Source organism: Cygnus atratus, chromosome 1, assembly GCF_013377495.2.
Source record: "Cygnus atratus isolate AKBS03 ecotype Queensland, Australia chromosome 1, CAtr_DNAZoo_HiC_assembly, whole genome shotgun sequence".
Classification (NCBI taxonomy): Eukaryota; Metazoa; Chordata; class Aves; order Anseriformes; family Anatidae; genus Cygnus; species Cygnus atratus.
The window spans coordinates 110,876,320-110,894,537 of NC_066362.1; the positions used below are offsets into that span (position 1 = coordinate 110,876,320).

General features: G+C 38.5%; 2 protein-coding genes across 7 annotated transcripts in view; both read right to left on the bottom strand.

Moving 5' to 3' along the window:
• Positions 1-1,092: 1,092 nt before the first annotated feature.
• On the bottom strand, positions 1,093-9,983 carry CFAP298 (cilia and flagella associated protein 298). Its single transcript, XM_035545808.2, has 7 exons — positions 9,720-9,983; positions 8,743-8,910; positions 6,785-6,852; positions 4,440-4,598; positions 3,788-3,919; positions 1,630-1,725; positions 1,093-1,529 (listed from the first exon to the last, which is right to left on the bottom strand). Exons 1-7 carry the CDS (start codon positions 9,856-9,858, stop codon positions 1,419-1,421), a joined length of 873 nt encoding a protein of 290 aa, XP_035401701.1. The 5' UTR covers positions 9,859-9,983; the 3' UTR covers positions 1,093-1,418.
• Positions 9,984-10,157: 174 nt separating this feature from the next.
• Positions 10,158-18,218, bottom strand: part of SYNJ1 (synaptojanin 1) — a 64,904-nt gene continuing 56,843 nt past the window's right edge. For all 6 annotated transcript variants that reach the window (XM_035545804.2, XM_050715996.1, XM_035545802.2 and 3 more), the window contains 2 exons: positions 17,734-17,954; positions 10,158-13,265 (listed from right to left, as the gene is read on the bottom strand). In XM_035545804.2, coding sequence (XP_035401697.1) covers positions 12,411-13,265; positions 17,734-17,954 — 1,076 coding nt within the window. In that variant the 3' untranslated portion in view covers positions 10,158-12,410. The remainder of the gene's footprint in view (positions 13,266-17,733; positions 17,955-18,218) is intronic.

The window sequence follows — 18,218 nt, forward strand, 5'->3', positions numbered from 1 at the left end:
ACATTAAAATTTAATGTAAATTATGTGCCAATGAGCAACTGCCTGTTCTTGAGACTGGGGTAGTTTGTGAACATGATCTCGTTTGGCTGAGGTGGAGAGCAATGTGCAGGGGCAACTTGTTACCTGGAGCGTGCTGCAAACTACACTACCAACTTGCTTCCTTCATTGGCTTGCCTTTCGGCACTGCAGAATGGAAAAGGAGAACTGCTTTGGGGTGTGAATGCAGACATCGTTCTAGTTGCTGGCTGTGAGTGACCACAGCGAAGTATGAGTCCACCTCCCTTTAAAAGACCAAGTCGATCCTCATGCAGAATTTTCACAGCCCGGCTCTGCACTGCGCAACTGACCAGGAGACATACCCACCTCTGTAGGAAAGGATCTCCTCTGAGCACACAGAAGCCTACACACATAAAACTTGAGCAATGTTTTTTTAGAGACTTCTTATTCACTTGGATAATTCTAGAGATTTAATTTTCCATTAGTAGCACAGAATCCCAACTCAAAATCCTCCCTTCAAACACAAACACAACATTCAAGTCTACTGTATTTCCTTTGTTAGTCCTGAACCCAGAACTGAAACACTCTCCAATAAATTTCATTTCTCATTTTAAAATGTTGATGTTATAAACAAAATACTTCTAAAGTCATAATCTTAAAGTTATTTCTGTGGTAAAGATCTTACCCTATCAAGCTTGTTTTTATTGTATCCAATCCATCTGCAAGTGATGCTTATTTCAGTAAATAGATTTCTGTCAGTCTCTGTCTGAAAGCATGACAACTAACAGCTTGTTACACTGAGTGAGCTCAGTCGAGTGCCTTCCAATGCCAAAGAAAAATAAAAGATGAAAATCTTTCTAGAATGCTTCATTTTCAATGTTATTGGTGTTTATACAAAAAAAAATAACTTCCTTAAATAATTTTTAAGAGGTCAATTCCTTTAAAAATAAGCTTAAGATCAGCTATGTCAAAATGCAAACAGGCATATAGAGATCACTGAACTTTTACTGGATTAGCCTGGGAAATTTTATTTATTTTTATAAAAAATTAACTTATACAGACTGTACTAGCTAAAAGAAGTGCAGGAATCAAGAATTATAAAGAGCACTCAAACAAAATCCAAGTGCACATTTATTAGATATATTCTCTCTGAAATAGGTTAATATTTCAATATTCAAATTACAAGTTTCTAATAGAACAATCAACACGAACAGGATTGATTCCAATCTTCGCAGAGACAAGTGCTGCTACCGTTGCATAGAAATGTAAACATTTATCAAAAACCTAAGGCTGAAAGAGGCATCTGCTATGGAAGAGACAACTTCAGCTTTTCTCAGAAGAATCTAACACGCAACACCCCTCTTAGCAAACAAGTGTATCAACCAAACAGCAGAAAGAGGCAAAAAGGTGTTTGTAGAGCTTCATCTTGGCCCCCACTTGATGTCTTTTACACCATGGAATTGCCTTTTCAAAGCATGGCTGTCTGCCCACTCAGCATTTAGAAATGAGTCGTCGTCGTCCTCTTCTAGTTTCTGTGAAGAGAACGGAGAGGTGAAGGCAGCAGCAGTGAATGCAACCCGCGCTCGGTGTCTACTGCAGCGTAGCTCACGCAGAGCTAAAAGACACCGCTACCTTAAGCTCCTCCTGCTTTTTGTAGTAATACAGCATCATCTGTTTTTGCTCTTCATGACTAATCAGAGGTTCACGCCCTGGAGCTCCTTGTCCTTTCTGAAAGGGAAACCACAAATTTTGTTCACAATGGCATTTGTGATACAAAAAAGAACAGGAGAAACTGCTATGCAAAGATAGCAGAATCTTTCTTCAGACAGTAAGATTTCTCATGTTCAACAAGGTCCTCAGGGCCGGAAAATAAACATTGAGGAACTCCTGCTGCGTTCAGGTGAGACTTATTCTTTCATCTTGGCATCTTAATCACACTGTCAATTTTATGAACATCAATGGAAGCTGCAAACAAGATTACTGAGTCTGTTTTACTTAAACTTCTGCCCTAAAAAACATGAGAAATCTCTCAGCTTTCAGGCCATTCCAAATGTCTCAGGAGGGGCCCATCCACCTTTAGTTTCCCTGCTAACACAGACTCAAGATGGCTTATGACTTGGTAAAGCAGGGAAGGAAGATACTTACAAAACACTACAAATAAAATAAATTCTACTTGTTACTACAAATATTTTTTTCCAGGCAACTGTCCTCATGGAAGAAGTGATGCACGCAGCAGAAAATAGCTGATGACAGCTATCGTCAACAATAGCAAACAGAAGAGTTTAAATGGAGATGGCGAATCCTTACTGGAACAAAAAGGGTCTGGCATGGTTTAAATTAGCTCTCCAACCCAAGAATGCGGGCATCCACTGTCAGATAAGAAAACCACCGTACTACTTTGCATTCTCTGAAGAGGTCCAGCAACTAATTAAACAGTAAGACAACTTTCCCAGGAGCCTGTCCTTCAATGGCTGTTGAGTCGTCGCACCGTTTTTCAGCCACCCTGACAGAAAAGAGAAAGCAGTTCTGGGCTTCTAAATTACAAACATGTAAGTCACTTATCTTCGAAGAGTTCTATTACAGACACCTGCAGACGATAAGATCTGCCGTAGCCATTTTGCTTTTCAAGGCAGAGAAGCTCTGACTGCCAGGGAAGTGAAAAGCAGCACCAGAATCATTCTGACCTATGGATTAGTACCCTCTCCGAGGCATTTGACATTCACAAATGCATCCTCTGAATGTGGTGCTATACACACAAACAGGCTGAGCATGCTCTGACAAAGTTCTGAAAGTGCACTGAAAGCACAAACGTTCTTCCCTTAAGTATGGCCTTCTCACCTGAGGCGAACAGAACTGCACAGGTAGTTGGTCACTTTGTCCAGAAAATAACGACCAGCCCCAATAACTCGGTACTTAATTCTCACACTGTAAGAACAGTGCAACAGATGCCAGTACACACTTAACCACGGGCTTTTACTAAAGCATCAGGTCTATAAACTGCGGAGCAGCAGGAGACCTTTGCCTCTTTTTTGCTCACTGCTCCAGAGCAGAGCTATGTTCACAAGCCTCATGTGCTTTCGCCACACCTGACCGGAAAGTCTCATTTCTTTTAAGAAGTTCAGCCGCGAGCTTTAGGTGAGCTGCAGCTGACAGCACAGCTGGGTGGTGCAGGCACAACAGCTCGTCTTTCCTTCTAGCACTCAGCAAGTTGAAATTGAAGACTTCAGGAGAGCTCAAATTTGGGCTCTTTCACAACCTGCGTCCTCAAAAGAGACATAAGTCCACATTCCCAAGGCAACTGAGGCAGTTTGAAGACCTGCCATCAAGAAACTGAGGGCCCCCAGAGTCAGGAAGTTACGGAGTTGCAGAAACCTTCTTTCAAAGAAAGACTTAGAAGGCGATGAGGGGTATCCACACCACATATAACTGTGTGTACTGAATGAATGGGTCTGCCCAGTGCTCCACACAGAGATGGAACTGAGAGCGAGTTGGTTTTCTGTGTGTGATTTCCAGCTTTTCAGGTTACGTTTAATCTAGTTTTAAGTAGCTCTTTGGTGTATTCTTATAAAGCAGGTAATAGCAACTACAGTAATTCCTTTGCCTATCAGCTAAATACTAAGAAGTACTTAGGATAAAATAAACTAAAAGCTCAAAATAGATTGAGTAGTTTTAAGACACTTAAACTGGACCTAATCTAATCCATTTTATATGCCTAATACCATTTATCTTCGACAAAGAATTAGACTGCCAAGGATAAACAACATGTAAAAAATCTTCCCGTGAGACTTACTTTCTGTATCTTTACAATGATGGTTGTTTTCTCATTTTTGCCTACATAGTCAGAAAGCAACTTGGTTTCTTTCAACTCTTTTCCTGCCCACCATAATTGTGCTTCAGATTCTTCTATAACTTCAAGTCCAGCCTGTGACAAATAAACAAACAAGGTGAAGAGCATGTGGGAGAATTTACTGGGGTGCTGTTTTTATTTTTTTGCCCTTTTTTTTTTTTTTTTTTTTTTGTCAAAAATGAATTATTTTTTCCCCCCCGGAAAATCTTTTTGGAATTAAGTGCAATTCAGCTGATTTTACACTACACACCTGTTTCACTGCTCTCTTCACAGTAATGTGCAGCATCTTGGTCTATATTCCATTCAGTTTTGATCTAACAGCAACACTTTCGGCATTAAATTCTCAATACTGACCACAAGCTATTTAAATTGGGTCTCACACTTACCTGAACTCAGCTTTGTACGTAACATTTTAAATATACTTCATTCATTTTATTTCTAGGTAAGCTATTGGTGTGCTTTTTGTAAAGTGTCAGACAAAAATATTAAACAAAATATCTCAGGTACATGAAAACAAGCAACCTTCACTGATAAAATGGAAACCAGCACAATTTAGCCCAGACACTACATATAATACAAAAACATTACTGCATACGTGAGTCCCCGCCAAGTCTTCTTTATCTTCCAGCTCCATCCTCACTGGATCATGTGGAGGCAATCCCATTGGATATACAATCATCACAGCCCCTCGGAGCTGGTCCAGTGCATCTTTCACCATCTCCATATTAACACACACGTTGGCCTGAACTTGTTTCTGAAATGCAGGCAGGGATCATTAATAAGTTACATTCTATAGAGAACTGTAAAATAGCTACATATATATATATATATATATATATGGAGATTTTACGTATACATGTGTGTGTGTGCATGAAAAATACTTTGTTTTGTAGTCACTTTAAAGGTTCATTGCTGGGATGTTTGAGCAAACCTAACCGTCTGCACAAAAATAAGAGGAGTGCAAGTTTTCTCATTGGAGTATTGATTTCCATGCGCATCCCTAGCACCCTCTCTGCTTACCTTGCTTACAATGGCAAAAAATAAGAGATCTCAAACATCCACTGAACTGTGCAGGAGGCATTTAGTAACAAACGTCTGTGGAATATAGGCATTCAGATAATACATATCACTGCAGAAACTCGATGTGAAGGCTAAGCACTTGTGATTCACCAACAAGATTAAAACAGTAGAATTAAAGCGTGGGCTAGAGAAAGGGTCTAAAACCTGAGGCTTGAGTAAAAAACAGAGCACAGGAGCAAAGGAGTAAAGTTTGGCATGGTTCAGGCAGAGATCTGTAAGATCAAATACCTGAGATCATTCCAAACCCAACTGCAACAGACAGAGGGAAAAACAAACAGAAAACAAAATAAGATGCATCTGGAAGAGAAGAACTGAATTTTTTGCTTAAGGATTTAAATGTTCCAGGTTTATTAAAAAAATAGAGTAAGAGAATGCTGCCTCCTTGTGGATATTATTAAACTAGTTAACTGGCAAGTACAATTGGTTTCTCAGCCTCAGATTATTAACTTTTTCTCCTTTTTTGTTTTTTGAATATACAAACATATTTATTTTCATCACTATGAAGTGATGAACCTGCCAAAATACTTCACAAACTATCTTTTAACTTAATTCACCAGTGAATGACAGTAATTCCTGGAGTAAGAAAGTATTCAGTGCAGTAATTTTGCAATTTCTTATTGTAAATGATGACAAGGTAGATAGTTGGAAGTTCCACCCAGGAAGAATTGCAGAGTGGAGATGAGATCTGCAGATTTTTTTTTCCTCTCAAGACGTAAAGCCAAATATTATTGGTTTCCTAGACATTTGAAAATAGAGCTGATCAGTTGTAATCCAAGAGAAAGTGTCCACCCAGAGGAAATCTTTAAAGTAAAGCAAAGGCTTTAACTTAAACATCTCTCATTTCGTATGGATTTTGTTATGACTTGAAACAGTTTGGCTGAAACCCTCCCTAAATTCAGGACAGGTTTGCTGCAACTCAGCACACTAGAGGCACTGTCAAGCAACACAGTAGCTCCTCTGCTTGCCTCCAACAGATCCACGAGGCCGTTGGGAACACTGAGCTGCTCACTCCAGGTGACTGATATGACACCATTATCAGCAGCGGGACTGTCAAGAAGGCCAATTTAAGTGCACAGGCAACGTTAAAGAATTATTAACTTTATCTATATGTGTAACTGGTTTAAAGCTGTTTTCAAGTGCCACACCTGCTAATTCCCAGATTATGGGGGTGGGGAGAAGAAAATGGCCTGCAAACATTCACAAAAAACAATCTGATAATAAATATGATTTAATTAGTGCTTCAAAGTCATATGAAAGCTCAGACACTATACAGAATATCTCAGTATTTGGTAAAGGGAAGGTGAATAACTGAGTCTGTAGTCCCATCGGGGCATACCCTCTCGCTTATCTTTACGCACACAAACTCATTGAGACCTAGCTTGCATCCAAGTACTTGTAAAACCAGGGCCTAATCTAAGAGATTAAAACATATTTTTCAATTAATTATATGTAGAGCCAAATGACTACGTTAATGAGCAAAAGGTATTTTATTCCAGAAACATCACAGAATGAAGTTAATTTTTCACCAGAAAACATGACAAGCATCCACCTAAAGAATGCATCAATAGCAAATTAAGAGCATGTGGATAAAATTAAATGCAATTTAATCATTCATGTGGTCTAGGCTGCCAGCATTCACTTGGTGTTTAATATCTGATTCCTTAACTTGTTGAACCAGCTTGCCAAAAGCCATTAGGAAAATCATTAACAGAAATGTCCGTTTCTGTCAGATTATTCACATCACCGCAGGATATTATTCAAAAATCGTTAGCCCTTGCACTGAAAAAGGCCCATTTTTAATTAAGCCGTGCAACAACACAGCACCTATTAAGACAGTTCACCCTACTTCAGAAAACTTACCTTAGAGATTAATGCCTTGGCTTCCTCTATTGTCTTTTTTATTACTTGCTGCATTTTTTCATTTGGAGCTAAAAATAAGAGATACGTACTTAATAATTTATATTTACCATATACAACCAAACTGAACGAGCAAAACAAGAAACACAACCAACCACCACCACCAACAGCCCACAACAAGAAAAGGACCTGCCCTAGTTATTTTCTACTGTAAGCAAATGAGACATTGTTAAAGCACAAAGCAAGATATATATATATACACTACTAAATTGTAGTCTATTTACCACGTAGATAGGTCATTGTCACACTTCTTAGTAACTTGAAAAACAAACCAGCATCTCTCACGGGAGAGTCAAACTTACATTTCCATAACGACATTTGGCTGGTACAGGAAACTTCACTTGAGACAAAAATACTGAGTAAAAAGCAACAGCCATAATCTCATACTCACCCCAACCTAAAGCATGACTCTTTCCCATGCTGTACCTATAACTGTTGTGGGCTCTACAAGCAGATGTGCTTTAATCAGCAACAACAGCTTGGAGTTTTCTGATTTTTTTTTTTTTCTAATTAAAACTTCATCCTAATAGTAAATGCAGTTTTGCAAATACAATGTATGTTTCATACCATAATTATGTATTTTAACTGTTACAAAACCCCTCTCCTCAAAGCAAAACACAATTAAATCATGCTCATTTCCAGCTGAGTATAAATGCATCATTTAGTTGTATCTAATTTGGCCCACATTTGCACACTGTTCAGTATTATAGCTTTGTTCATATAAAAAAGCTGTCTACCTGCTAACACATAAATGCCCAACTATGACTACAAGTAAGAGCGGTACTACCCTTATGCTAAATTTGCTTGTAAATTTTTAGTATAAGGCCTGACACTGCTCACAACCATGCCAAACTCTGAAGCAAAATGCCCCAAGGTGTGCAAGAGAGACTTGACCACTTGTGAGAACACAGGCAGGAGGGAAAACATTTAGGTATATTGTAAGCTCTTAATGAAGCTCAGCACGAGCTTAAGCTTGATTGGACAGTGTGTTGCATTAGAAGAATTATTTTCCCCAAAACAAAACATTTAGAATAAGCTGCTTGTGTATGCCACGTTAAGGCTAAATTATTCCAAGATTCCTCCGTAATTGAACTGCCTGTAATCAGCATCTAAAGGGCTGCCGGCCTGGCAGGGGCTGTTGTGGCGTCGGGGTAACAATAAAGCAGCCAGCTCGAAGATGGTCACAGCCAGCCATCGTGCCCCTGGCCCTGAGGTGGCAAGAGAGCAGTGCTCGATGCTTGTACCAGGTGCGAAGGCAACAGCACAATTTGCAGAAAGAAAAAGAGATGAGTGAGTTCAGTAAGCCTGAGTCGCAGTGAATACGAGAACTGAGAGATACTAGAAGAACAACCTAACCTATTAACTCAAAGCACCTTGGAGACTCTGGAGAAAAACAATACACAAGTATGCATTTATAAACAGGGAGAATAAATTGAAACAAAATAGTTACTCCCCGTTCTGGCAACTACTTGCTTATTTTTGGAGTTTAACTTTGCAACTGTAATGCTTGGAAGTAAATAGCACCTGTGCCAAAGAGATACAACACCATTTAGGCTTTTAAATCAACGTTACACTAGGTCCTAATCCAGGATTTATGTAAGTAACTGATCGTGTAGCTGATTTATTGTGAAAAAAGGCTCTAAATAGCTACTTACATAACAAATCTACAACTGCCTTTAATATAGTCTGTTCATAGGATGATCATTGTAATTAGCAAAGAAACATTAGATGGCTAACAGGCTGCCTGATATCAAATGCATACTAAGTATTGACTTAGTTTTCTCTTCTTCCAGGACAGTGAGGTGAAAATTAAGCTCAGAATCATGTTTTTCATGTTCTTCATGATATCACAGATTATTTATGCTTACAGGGAAAGAAGCAAACATCTGGGCTCTATTTACCATGTCCATTTCTTCGTCCAATTTCATCCTTCTTGAAGACACTCCCACCACTTGGTATGCACTTTTCTGCCCACTCATCCTTTAACTTCAGTTCTTCAATTTGCTCTTCCGTCAGTCCTTGCATATTAAGCGGCAAGTAAACACCATGCTCTGCCAGCTCCTCCATCTCTTTAAAGCATTTAGAGCACAAGGTTAGAAATGTGTGTTACTGAGAATACAGCATTTAGAAACACCCTTTTGGATTATGTACATGCAGAAAACCTTACTGCTAGGCTTCAGTTTTTAAAGAACTAAGTATACGAAAATAATAATACGTATATATTTATATAAATACATTGTATATATATATAAATACGTGTTAAATATAGATATATATTATAAATATGTATACACACACAGTAATTACATTAAAATTCACGTTCTTCACATATACATGAAACAGTAACAAGTGAAACAAGGCTAGGTATGCAAACCTAGATGATACCAGATGATCTTGAAGGTCTTTTCCAACCTTAATGATTCTGTGATTCTCTACTTGCTGGCCATGAACTTTTTCTTACAGGTATTTCACGAGTCAGCCTTAGCTGACTGCATATTCCTTTTTCCAAATACTTTTGGGAAAGCAACTTCTTTCAGAAGGGGAAAACGTTTTACTGTTACACAGCAGTGAATCTCTTCACACTTGGGAAAATAAGCCGCCTCTGTCTTTGGTACTGGACCAGAACCATGGGGTCTGACTGTCTCCCGGTGTGAACCAAGAAACAAACACAAGTCTCTGCAATCGTTTCTGCCCGATCTAGAGACGCCAGCTCGCAGCAGGCCAAGGTGTTTACCCAGCGGGGTAACCACTGGTTACCGCCGCCTCCTAGCTGCAGCTCCCTCACCTTCCGCCCTGCCCTCCCCTGCGGCCCCCGACCCGCAGCCGACAGCCGCCGCTCCCCCTCACGGCGGCAGGAAGGCGGGATAGCGGCCGGTACCTGAGCACAGCCGCTGCACCTTCAGCCTCCCGTTGTAGATGCGGGCGACGAGGGGCGCCAGCTCGGCCAGGCGGGCGCCGCAGGCCGCCTCCAGCAGGAACTGGCTCTCGTCGCCGCGCTTAACGTGCAGCCGCACCATGGCGGCACCCGGCGGCCCCTCACGGCCGCGGCCCCTCACGGCCGGACCGGCGGCGGCCCCTCACGGAGACGGCCCCGGCGCCGCTCTGCGCATGGCCGTCGCCGTTGGCTGTGGCCGTTATGGCGGTCGGGGCGGGGGGAGACAAAATGGCGCCGCCCCCGAGCCGCCTCCTCAGCCGCGTTTCCCCTCAGCCTGGTCCCCGCCGCCCTCCCAAGGAGGGCGAGGGCGATCCCCGCCTCAGGGCAGGGGCTGCACCTGTAAGTGGCTATGTTACAAAGAGAGAGAAGGGTAAGTTGGTAAGGGCAGGTATGTTTATTTCGTTAATGCAACACCGCCTTCCACAGGGTATATACGGCATGGTGTACGCCACTGAGTTTCAATACTGCGGTTCTGTAAAGTATACAGCCATAAATATCGTGTGTCACAAGCAAGAAAACTGTTACATTTAACAGAGCAATTTACCACAGGGAACACAGGAGTCATGAGAAGGTGTTGAGCATCTCTATGCTGAACCCTTAGTCGTCTCACATCTTCTGCTAGTAATTCGTTTCGTTAATACACGTTACGGTGGTTAGCTATATTTACACACACACTCTAGTTTTGGAGCAGTTCTTGTGATCTCTGCAGTATGTTGCTGTCAGTCTCCGTAATCCTGTATAGTGCAGAGGTGCTGTATACCAGGTACAGTTTAGTTTTTAATCACTGTAATTAAATATTCAACAAAGAACATATTTATCACGTAACTCCCACTAGGAAAAAGTTTCCCCCCAAAGTTGTTTTGCTAATGTAAGAATATACCAAAACACCAATCACACAGATGTTTATAGCAACAGTGTAAAACAAGGTAATCCACATACTGAAGCACAAAGATTAGAGTACCACGGCTGTTTAAAATGTGCAAGTACTGTTTAATGAGCTGAACAGAAAAAAGCACAATATAAAACTCACGATAGTCACTTCTCTACCCAGCTGCAGCTCATGGCCAACCAGACAGTGTGAAAAGGAAGAGTGGATTATTTTATAAATAATGTTTTGATAGCGTTTGAGAATTTTAAAAAAGTATTGTCGTTCTGTATTTTACTACTATAACGCTAGTATGTTGAGTTTCAGTCAGTGGTTCTGCAGAACCAGTACAGTTTGTTTGCAAGTAAGCCAATGAGCGTAGGCAGGCAGTTGCAGTCCCCCAAGAGATGACAACATCGTGACACGTTCAGCTTTTGGTGAAAGCACACATCTGCATATGGAAGTTATGTCCCAGGACACTGCAAATTGTAAGGAAATCAGTAATTTTAAATTTCCTCAAGATAATAAAATACTACATTTTATGTAATTTCATGTGAGCTTTAGAAAACATAAAAGCACGGAGTTGTATTTTTATAGAATAATATGTAAAACTGCCTTTTGCTAGCCTCAAAGCAGCACCACACACAGGATGGTCACCGTCTCTGGGGAACAAAGGGTCACATATTTAGTATAACTGCAAAAGCGACTGTATGATAACATTCATCTCAGAGAACTGCTGTTCTCTTTTCTTTGAAGGCGAGATTTTTGACAAATGCAGCAGTAAGTATAGTAGACAGGAAGGATGGTGGGAGGACAGCCCAAACATGTAAGGTGACTTTCTCCTCTGATGTTGCACTATGACCGCTGACTCTTTCACCCGGGGCCTTCTATAGGACAAGAAAGCCCTTCCAACATGTGAAAGAAGACGGTGGGACAAGCTAATGGTAATATGTTGTCTGTAACTGGTAAAAGACTGCTTTATATATATCAAGATTCAAGGGGATTTTTTTCCAGAGGTTGAGGGAAAACTTATGTCAATTGTTTCCAATTTGTGGGGGGGGAAAAAAGTATATTTAAAATAGTAATGAATAAGTGGATGATATGGAACAATTACTCTGAACTAATGCTAGTCAATATATGTGACAATAATATTTAACAGCTGAAATGTACTGACACAGAAAATTGAAGTCAAGTAGTGAATATATTAATACACAAAACATTGTTTGTATTTTGAAATTAAACTATTTCTGTTGTGCCTCAAATTCAAATATAAGCCTTACAAATCTCCATAGCCTCTGTTATAAATTAAACAACTTCTAAACAATACTTGTCAACATTCAAATCTCAATAAACTTTGGCAGCTCTTTGGTAAATACTTATAAATATCAATTAACAAAACAGTAAAAAGGGAGTGGGAAGGCTACCAGCAGGGAGCCTCTTTTGAAATTCCACAAAGGGGAACAGAAATGAGAGCTCCCTAAGCAAAAACTATTTCCAAGGTTGGTATATTTTATTGAGATTAGTAGCTCATCCTTCTTTTTCTGTCTATTCAAATACTATTACATTGGGATTTTAATAAGTTTCAGACAATTTTTTGTGCTCTACCATATATACATATTCAAAATTTATACACAAATAATAGTGGCTGCTTATGAGTAAAGTTTCAGTGCATTTGACAATTAATTATTGCACACAGAATAATCTCAAATGCCCAATTATTCTACTGGATAAATCTAGCAACAAATATATCCTCTTATATTTTTGAACACCTATCTTTCTGTAAAATCTTGCGTTGGTGACACCTTAGGTGCCGAAGAAGAAGTGAAAGGATCTGCAGGGGATCTGTTGCTGGTTATTCTTGATGGTATAGGAGGTGCAGGTGGTCTTCTTGCTGGCATTGTATAGAAGCAATCAGTAGAACTTTTATTCCAGTCAATATCAAAGTTAAAGTCTGAACCAATAAAAGTATTTTGTTCAGTGCCCAGCAAATCTGGAGATCCAGCTGACTTCCTGGAACCGATTCGCTTAAAATCTGGAACACTTTTAGATGGCTTTAGCTTTACACTGAAATTCTCCTCCTCCTCAAACGTTACCCATCCTTTTGGCTGTACATTTTTTACCATGAGAGAGTTACTTCGCAAGCAAAAACTGTTTTCAGATGCATCAACAGAAAATACAGGCTTGCTCGTATTACGACTGGGGGGATTTAGGGAAGGGAAAGGATTGCAAGCAGCACGTCCTTCCAGTAAATGTGAAGTTAATTCAGATTCTTGGGTTTCTGTTCTAAATGGGTTTCCAGCATTAACGGTTCTTTCAGTGAATGGATTTGTGCAGTTCAGTCCAGTAACAAATGGATTTGGAGAGCTGCGCATATGTTCCTGGGATGCGTTAAAGGTTGGAGTAGGAGGCATTGCTGGCATGCAATTTACAGTATTCAAAATATCATAATTTCTTTGTGTTGCAGAAGGTAACTGCATCAACTCCTTTTGGTTTGAAGTTGGAACAGCTGATGTTCGAACAGATGTCTGCATCTTTGATACAAGCAGCTTAAATGACAGATCTTCAAAAGGGTCACTATTTAACTGTGTTTCGAGTTGAGTGCCGTAGGTTCCATTTGTTTTAATCTGGAAAGAAAACAAAGTGCTTAGTAAGTCACGTGGCTGTCTGTTTTTAATATTACTAACTCCTCATTTCTCAGTTCTATTAGAACAAAAGAAGCTCTTGGTATTAAATGAAAACTTCAATACAATTTGGTTACAGTTATTTTACAACAAGTCCATCATGCAAGTTGCTTCTTTTCTGGAAGACAATAACCCTCAGCCCCTTCTCTGAAGTAAAGCTTACTGGCTGTTAAACACAAGTCCCCTCTCGTCCCCGCCCCACCCATGCCATCAGTTCATGCAACTCAGAATCCTGGCCAAAAGCACTAAAACACAAAAGGCATTGTATCAGAAAATCTTTGAGAAGCTTGGGCAATTACGCTATATTCTAAACAAGTGATAACCCAGCACAGACGTGAAATGAAAAGCTCTAGGTCTCACTGTTGGAAAGGTTCTAACACTGATGTTACAAGCAATATTTAAGCATCACAATGAAAGGGAAAATTAGTGTTATTAGTATATGCACATTAGGCATTTCTGTAGGCTTCTCTGGTGTTTCTTGATATGTGAACCTAAAATCAACAGCTTTGTAGGGAGGAGGAAGGACTTTCTTTTAAAAGACACATTATTTTAGAAAGGCAAGTTATCATCATTTAGAATAAGACTAAATGGAAAAGCCAGTTTTGTCCGTGCAACTTCTTAAAACCAAAATATTCCTGGTTTTATAAATTTCTTCAAACAACAATGTAACTTTTATACCTTGTTACAACTGTCCAGAAAAGGTAGAATATTATCTACAGTTTGTTCAAGTCATGACACTGACAGAACAAAGTTTGGAGTTCCACCTTACTAAGCAAAAGCAAAGCAATTAAGCTTCTGAGAATTCAAATTTCACAAACAACTTTGTCATTTTAACACATTGTTTTAAAATACTCAAACATTTATACCTTTAGCATGAAAATTGCTAACTAATGTTTTGTTGAAGTAGGATGCTAGCTAAAATTATCAACTAAAATACAATATTATAATAGCCTAACCTCAGCCTTGCTGTTTTTATTGCATTTATTGTCCATACTCTGAAGCATGTCTCCACACATCCACTTACCAAGGAGCTATGTGAAAATAGCATACTTTAGAGACTCTCAGGACTAATAAAAATATTATAAGTTTTTTCCAATATATCCACCACAGCATTTTTATTTTGTTGTTCAAATTGCAGTTGCATCTTTAATTGGTTGACAGGAGAAACGAAGTACTCTGGCGACACTGCATTTGCTCTGGTGTTTTTATCAGAACAATGCTAGTTACATGCACCCTGATACTCCTAAGTCAGGGTTGCTAAAATAGATGAAGCCTATCATTACCAAACCATAAATAGAATAGTTCATCTTCTAAGTATATAGTAAGTGTTTCAGAAACACTTCGGAAATACTATTAAAACAAAGATATCAAGGAACCAAGGGGAGAAATGTAAATATTTGAACTGTAGACTGAACGTAAAACAAATGCAGCTTGGCACAAGTTGATTAAGTCCTATGCTTATTAACCAAGTAATCAAAAAGTACAAAATCCCAAAGAAACTACGAATCCCAATTGCTCTTTATCGTAAGCAAATTTTGGTCTGAATAATTCTGGAAACAAGTGCTTTTAAATTGTCCAAAATATGATGACTTTTTAATTGTAACAAACAGTATATTTTACTTTGGGTAATAGTTCTCTGCTCTTTGAGAAATGTAAAATGTGTTTTATTTTGAAAAAAACGTCAAGACTGCAATTGCATCAGGATTCATTTGTATTAAAGAGGAATGCTAAGTCCAACACCTACTTGTTTTTTCCAAGCAGACTGAGACCAGCAGATTCAGTGGTGACTAAACAATATACATAAGGTTTCTAATTGTTCCATAAACGATGGTAAAGCAAAATATTTGCTATGGCACTAGTAAATACAGTTAACACTATCAATTTTTATTGCATTATGAAAGGGAAAAGCAAACTATGGTATGACAATCAATCCATTAACATGGGCAGGTGATTTTAATGTGGATGAGACTGTAGATGTATGAAAACAAGATTCATACATCTTTTCTGCTTGAATAGATGGAGACCACATACAAGATCGGTAAATAGATACCTGTTACCCTGATGGTTGCTCCTGCTTGTGAAAGAGAAACAGACATCAAAGGAAAGAAAATTAGGAAGAAAATCCAAGTAACAAACCAACCTTATGTTAAAAATACTTTGTTTTTAACAAAAAAAAAACATTTTTGGAGATACAAACATGAAATAAAAATATTTATTACACAACACTATAGTAAGTTTTAAATTCCTGTTGTATTTTGTTGTAAAATTTATAAGCTTTATCGTTAAGAGTCAAAAAACACAACTCTAGCCAGTTCTAATGTTATATTCATTGTGCATCCGACTTGTGCTTGTTTGTGAAAACTGTTTGTAAGTATTTGCCTATGGGTGGTCTAACTATCCTTTAATATTCCATCTGGGAACTGTGTTGATATGATCTCACCCATCTATAATAATAGTTTAACCTGAAAAATTATGACTTTCCATTCTATCAAAAGCCAAAAACTCTTTAATTTGCGATGAATAAATTCTATTTATAATAACTACTTTGCTTTTTTAATATGTTGTGTGGTAATCTATGAAGTCCCAAATATTCACTCTATAAAAATAATTGCTTGTATACAAAGAGAAACTTATGTTCTTAAATATCACAGTCAAGCTTTGAATCAAAGGATGGGAATGGAATCCCACTACCTCTCGAAAGCCTTTGTGTTTAAATTCCTTTTCTCAGAAAACTTCGTATTTACAAATGGTAATCAAGAAATGAAAGAAACATCATTTAACTAAACTCTTAAAAAATGTGAAAAAGAAAATTTTAAAAAATAAGCTGGAGACAATAAATTAAACGCAAGGTGGGCCCTCCTTATGATCGCACAGCCAGTGTTAATCAAAGAAATGTGATTGCAGAGAAAATTACAGCTACTTGAACTAGTTTTAAACTATCTGCTTTCACTGTAACAACAGTATAGCCACAGCATTAGCCAGCTCAAAAACCCGTTTATAGTGTTTCTGAGCATACTTTTGATTGCTGTGTATACACACAGATAAATATAATTTTCATAATAATTTTGACAGAACAGCTTGCTTTCACAAAGCCATCAGTGGTAGAACTACATTTAGAAGGTGTGAGGGCTTTCAAAAGCAACAAAATGCAATCCATTTCTATTCAGAAAATCGGCACGTTCTTAAGTACCTTCTGCCTAGATATATATTTTCTATTGGCAAAACTTTATACTTTCTAACAAACTCTAAAGTCTTGATATTCCACCTGTATATTCAACAATATCCTCCTTTTTTTTTTGGTTGAAGTTTCCAAAATGAAAAGAGTTAACAGGCAGAGAGAGGTTTAGCAGAAAAAAAAGTATTTAAAAATTTCCCATTAGAATTCAAAATCATCAACTCACTGAGGCTGCTTCACTGTTGTACAAAAGAGATATTACCTACCAGCTTTTTGAAAGTGAACTTCAGATACAGTGATAAGGTAAAATCTAAGATACTGGTGTAAATAAAGCTTACATAGTCATCAATGTCCACAGCTGAGTATGTTAAAAAACAAACAACAACAACACACCACCAAAGAAAACAACAAGTTCACTCTTGGAATTAAGAAAGCACAAATCTATCCACTTCAAGGAATATGCACCTTTATTCATGTAGTGAATAATATGGGCTAGCACCTGGGACTGTAGAGATTAACGCCACTGGCCTCTAGTGAAGAAGTTTAGCCTTATGCATATGTAATCAACACTGGAAAACCTACTTCTGCATTTTTTAATTTTATTTTTAAAGTGGTAAGAAACCATGACTCTTCTTAGAAAAAGGTTTTGGTTTTTGAAAGTAACGCTCTCAATGGTCCTACAGAACACAATACCAAAGTTACTGTACTGAATTTTCAAATTATTTTGGTATTTTAATTGAGAATGGGGAACGGGGAAGATAAGTGTATTCTATTATCTATCAATATCATCATCCTGCAATGAATTATCATCTACATAAAGCACCATATCATGAGATCAATAAAGCTTACACTTTAATAAACAGGAAACAGCATTATGCATGTGTCCTTATAAACTTACATTTTAGATTGTGTATTTTTCCATATAAAACTGCTAAATGACAACATAACTGTAAGGACAAGTTGTTCATACATCTGTCATAAGAAATCTTAAGTTAAATGTTTAGTATGCAAGATATTAGTTATTCACAGACAATACAAAATCAGTTAAGAATATCCAATCAGAACTTGATGATCTTTGGATCCGATCTTTTGACCTTTATTTTTGTTTGCTTGTTTGCTTTAGGAGTTTCTCACAAATCTACAACATGCAGCACAAGCTGTGTTAATATACATAATGAAAGACATATATACAAGGTTGTTGATTTTTTTTTTGGCTGTGTTTTGTTTTAAACTTACTTGCTGCTGTGAAGGAGCAGATTCAGAAGGCAAACTGTGAGATGATCGGCTACGAGGAGGCGGTTGTGGGGGTGGTTCCAGACTTTGTGGGGCACTTGTCTGAGATGGGTGTGATGCCACTGGTATCAGCGGCCCCTGCATCCTTAGCACAGGCGGTGGCTGAGGGACGGGCTGGGCAGGAGCAGCCTGAGGCTTGAGTGGTTCAGGAAGCAACGGTGAGCCTGCAAGTAGATTTGCAGCATTGTTCACTGTTAAGAATTATTTTAGAAATCTTAAGAATGGCATGAATGAGAATGCAGGGATGTGAAAGCACCAGAGAGAACTGCAGAAGAGCTGCAAGAGCAAGCGTTCATGGCAAGTAGACTGGAAGTCATCAAGAACCCAGCATATCTCCAGTAAAAAAAAATATTACTATAGATAGAAAACAGAGCCAGAAACCACACCATTCTTAAACATACTTCAGTTGAATTTAGATATACTTTTGG